The 3,213-nt window shown below is 48.1% G+C and overlaps 1 protein-coding gene across 1 annotated transcript in view; it reads right to left on the reverse strand.

The window, feature by feature from the left end:
* Positions 1-1,135: 1,135 nt before the first annotated feature.
* Positions 1,136-3,213, reverse strand: part of RPN1 (ribophorin I) — a 7,666-nt gene continuing 5,588 nt past the window's right edge. The window contains exons 9-10 of the mRNA XM_009996669.1: positions 2,581-2,826; positions 1,136-1,604 (exon numbers count right to left, since the gene is read on the reverse strand). Coding sequence (XP_009994971.1) covers positions 1,422-1,604; positions 2,581-2,826 — 429 coding nt within the window. The 3' untranslated portion in view covers positions 1,136-1,421. The remainder of the gene's footprint in view (positions 1,605-2,580; positions 2,827-3,213) is intronic.

The raw sequence follows: 3,213 nt of genomic DNA on the forward strand, positions 1-3,213 counted from the left end.
CACAGATATCCCTGGGCCACTTGCCCTGAATGGCCCTTTTCCTGCACAGCTGTCCCCAAAGAGCAGCTTTGGGAGCAGAGGGGCTTGGGGTCCCTGATGTGGGAGACTCTGGCCACCTGGGGAGGGCAGCAGAAGGGAGGTGCAGGGAGAGGAGCAAGCATCTCTTCTTGCAGTGGCTGTTTTATTCTTAGCCTCTAAAATTGGGGCAGCCCTCCTCAGGGACCAGAGGCTTTTTTGGTGTTTGTTTTTTTTTTTTTTTTCTGTGTTCATCCAGCCTATTCATAGCTGCTGTCTCTGGAGCTGTGGCTTCCATTAACAAGCAGGATCTGAAGCTGTCCAGCAGCTGTGAGGCCTGAAGTGTATCCTGATCAAGCAGAACCCATGGGATAGGAAGGGAAATACACAGAGATATACCATCAACCCCATTTGGCTTTGACTTGACAAACATGGGGAGCTCCACTGTGCCCTCAAGGGTTGTCAGGCAGAGGTGGGACATGGGAAAGAGGTGTGACACTACCTCTCCTCTGCCAGGTGGAATGGAAAATTAAGGATCTCTCTGGGACCACCAGCTGATGATCTGACGTGGGAAGCTGTGTGACCTGGGGCAAAGGACTTTCCTACCATCTGCATCCTTTAAAAAGAGAAAAGCATCCCAGGAGAGGAGGACTTTTAACCAGGTATGAGGAAGGGCCTACTTGGGTAGTACTAGGGCCACAGGGACCTTTGTCACGTGCAGGAGGAAAGCAGGTGGCATGGAGAAGGCTGGCAGGAGGGACTGTGGTTATGTTTTTTCTGCCCATAAGGGTGTAGGTGTGTGCATGTCCCTAGGGATTGAGGGCTTGGCTTTCTGCTCTGTCTGGGGCCTTGCAGGGTGGCAGAGCTCTGCCTTCAAGGCCACAGCTGATGGGAGGTGTGAGCAGTGGGGGCTGAACTCTGCTCCCTAGGGCTGTGGACAGGACAGGGCCACCCAGCCCCTCTGCCTCCCTCCACCCCACAACATACAGAGGCGAGACTGGGGCGGTTTTATTTCAAAGTAGAACAAAAGTGTCTTTATTCTTTCTGGAGATGCAACATTCAGATTTGTCACGAGCGTGTCTGTGCTCAGCCTCGGTGTTTGTGTGAGGTTAGTCAGAGCACAGGGAAAACCGACAGGGGGAGACTGTTCTGTAACCTGGCCCAGTCTCACCTCTGGTAGAGAAACCCTGTTACCCACCCAACCCGCCTGACGTTGTGGTCCCTTGCACAGCACCCGCTGCTGAGCAGACAGGCTCTACAGAAAAATCTAAAAACAAAACATACTTTCAGACATTTCACATCAACTTTTCCCCTAATTTTGCTGGGAAGGAGTTTTGGCTCTAAGAGTACCCACTCCCAGATTTCTTCTTGCCCTTCACACCTTTCCCCTTCACCCAGTTGCTGAGTCAGAGCGCATCGAGGATGTTGTCGATTTTGGTGACCAGGTCCTGGCGCTTGTTGGAATGCATCTTCTCATTCTCAATGTAGGTGTCCTTCTTGAGCTTGCCAGCTACCAGCCGCTCAGCCTCCACTGAGGACTTCAGAACAAGCTCCTTGACTTGGCCATCAAGCTTCTGGATCTCGCTTACCTTATGGGAGTGAGAAACAAAGGGAGTATTAGAGGAGGCAAAAATACCGTGAAGCTGGAATAGAAGAGACAGTAAAACTGGAGTGTAAGAGGAAGTCAGTGCTAAGTGTAACCATCTCCAGGCCCTGAATATTGCCTCCTGAGCAGTCACCTCTCTCACATTATGAACATCTCACAGCTGGATAATTAAGCAGTGCAGACAGAGGGGCTTGAAAGACCCAGGAGCTGTACTGGCAGGAGACAGGTGCAACGATTTTTTAAGAGCATTTCATGATAGATTTTAAAGGCTTCAAGCTAAACCACAACTGTGACAGCTGGGAGCTGTGTCCTTACAGTTAATGGTGTGTGAGAAGCAGGTCTGTAATGACAGAGCTGCGCTTTGAGTTAGTAACAGATTAAGCAAGGTGGCTGTTGGTTGAATGGACCTTTTAGACTAAAGTGTCCCTCACTTGGGATTCAAGGTAGGTGTTGAAATACAGTGAAGCGAGGAAAGGACAGTGGGTGTGTGCTCACTGTGCCATGGCCTTCAACGTGGTACAGTGAAATACCCCCTGAGGAGCATCACATTACCAAATTGTCAGCACCAAACTTACATGTACAAGAAAGTGAGAGATGAGGGAGATTTTTGTTTGGTTGGTGTCAGTGTCAGCAAAGTCAGTGTTGATAGTTTCCATTTTTCCTTAAGTGTCACTGCCACGAGCTCAATGAGAAGCATCAAGATTGTGTTACAAAAGCACTAATCTGTACTCATGCAACTGGTTCAAGGGCTGTTTAAGAAACTGCACAAGCTTTACCAGCAGCAATTACAGGCCTGCATAACTAAGACTACTGCAAAGAGAATAACCAAAAAGAGCAAGCCATTTTCAGAGGAAAAAAGAATAATTACACAGGCTGCAGAAACTAAACCCCAAATTAAAACTCACCTTAACAGAGCCAAGAATAGGGGAGCTTAAAAAAAATTAATTGGAATTTCTTACTTTATCACATAAGTCAGAGCCTTCTGTCTTCAGTTTGGACTGCAGAGAGGCTATTTCATTTGTCAGGGCCTTGTGCTCTGTCTCCAAAGCCTTTTTGCCACTGTTGAGGGTGGAGATGTCCCTTGACTGCTTGTATTTATTCACTGCTTCATCGAAGTGACGGTACAGCCCAAGCCTCTTGTTCACCAGAGTAAGCACTTGCTCTGTGATGCAGGCAACCTTCATCCTGGCTTCAGCAGCTGGATCCTGTGAGAGGACAGAAGGGAAGGTCAGAACAGTCCTATCTTTTATCTGCATCAAGCCATGCTTGCAGTCTGTCTCAGGAGTGCTACAGAAACTGCTCCCTTTGCAATCAAGTCAACTGACAGTAATTAAGGAAATGGTACAAGTACTGATTAGGGCAAGCACCTCTCAGCACTCAGCCTAGCCCAGCAAAGAGCTTAAAATTAAGTTAAAATCTTGCAGGAGAATTGCTGACATCCATGCTTCTCAGGGAGGGATTCCTTTTTAACCAGAAGGCAAAACTCAGGTTACCTTTAGCACACAAGTTCAAACCCTGTAGGAATATCAATGCTCAGGCAGCACAAAAACAGAGCTCCATTTAGGCATCTAGTAAGATATCAAATCAGCAGG

The sequence above is a fragment of the Chaetura pelagica genome, unplaced genomic scaffold (assembly GCF_000747805.2).
Source record: "Chaetura pelagica isolate M959 unplaced genomic scaffold, ChaPel_1.0 scaffold914, whole genome shotgun sequence".
Taxonomy (NCBI): Eukaryota; Metazoa; Chordata; class Aves; order Apodiformes; family Apodidae; genus Chaetura; species Chaetura pelagica.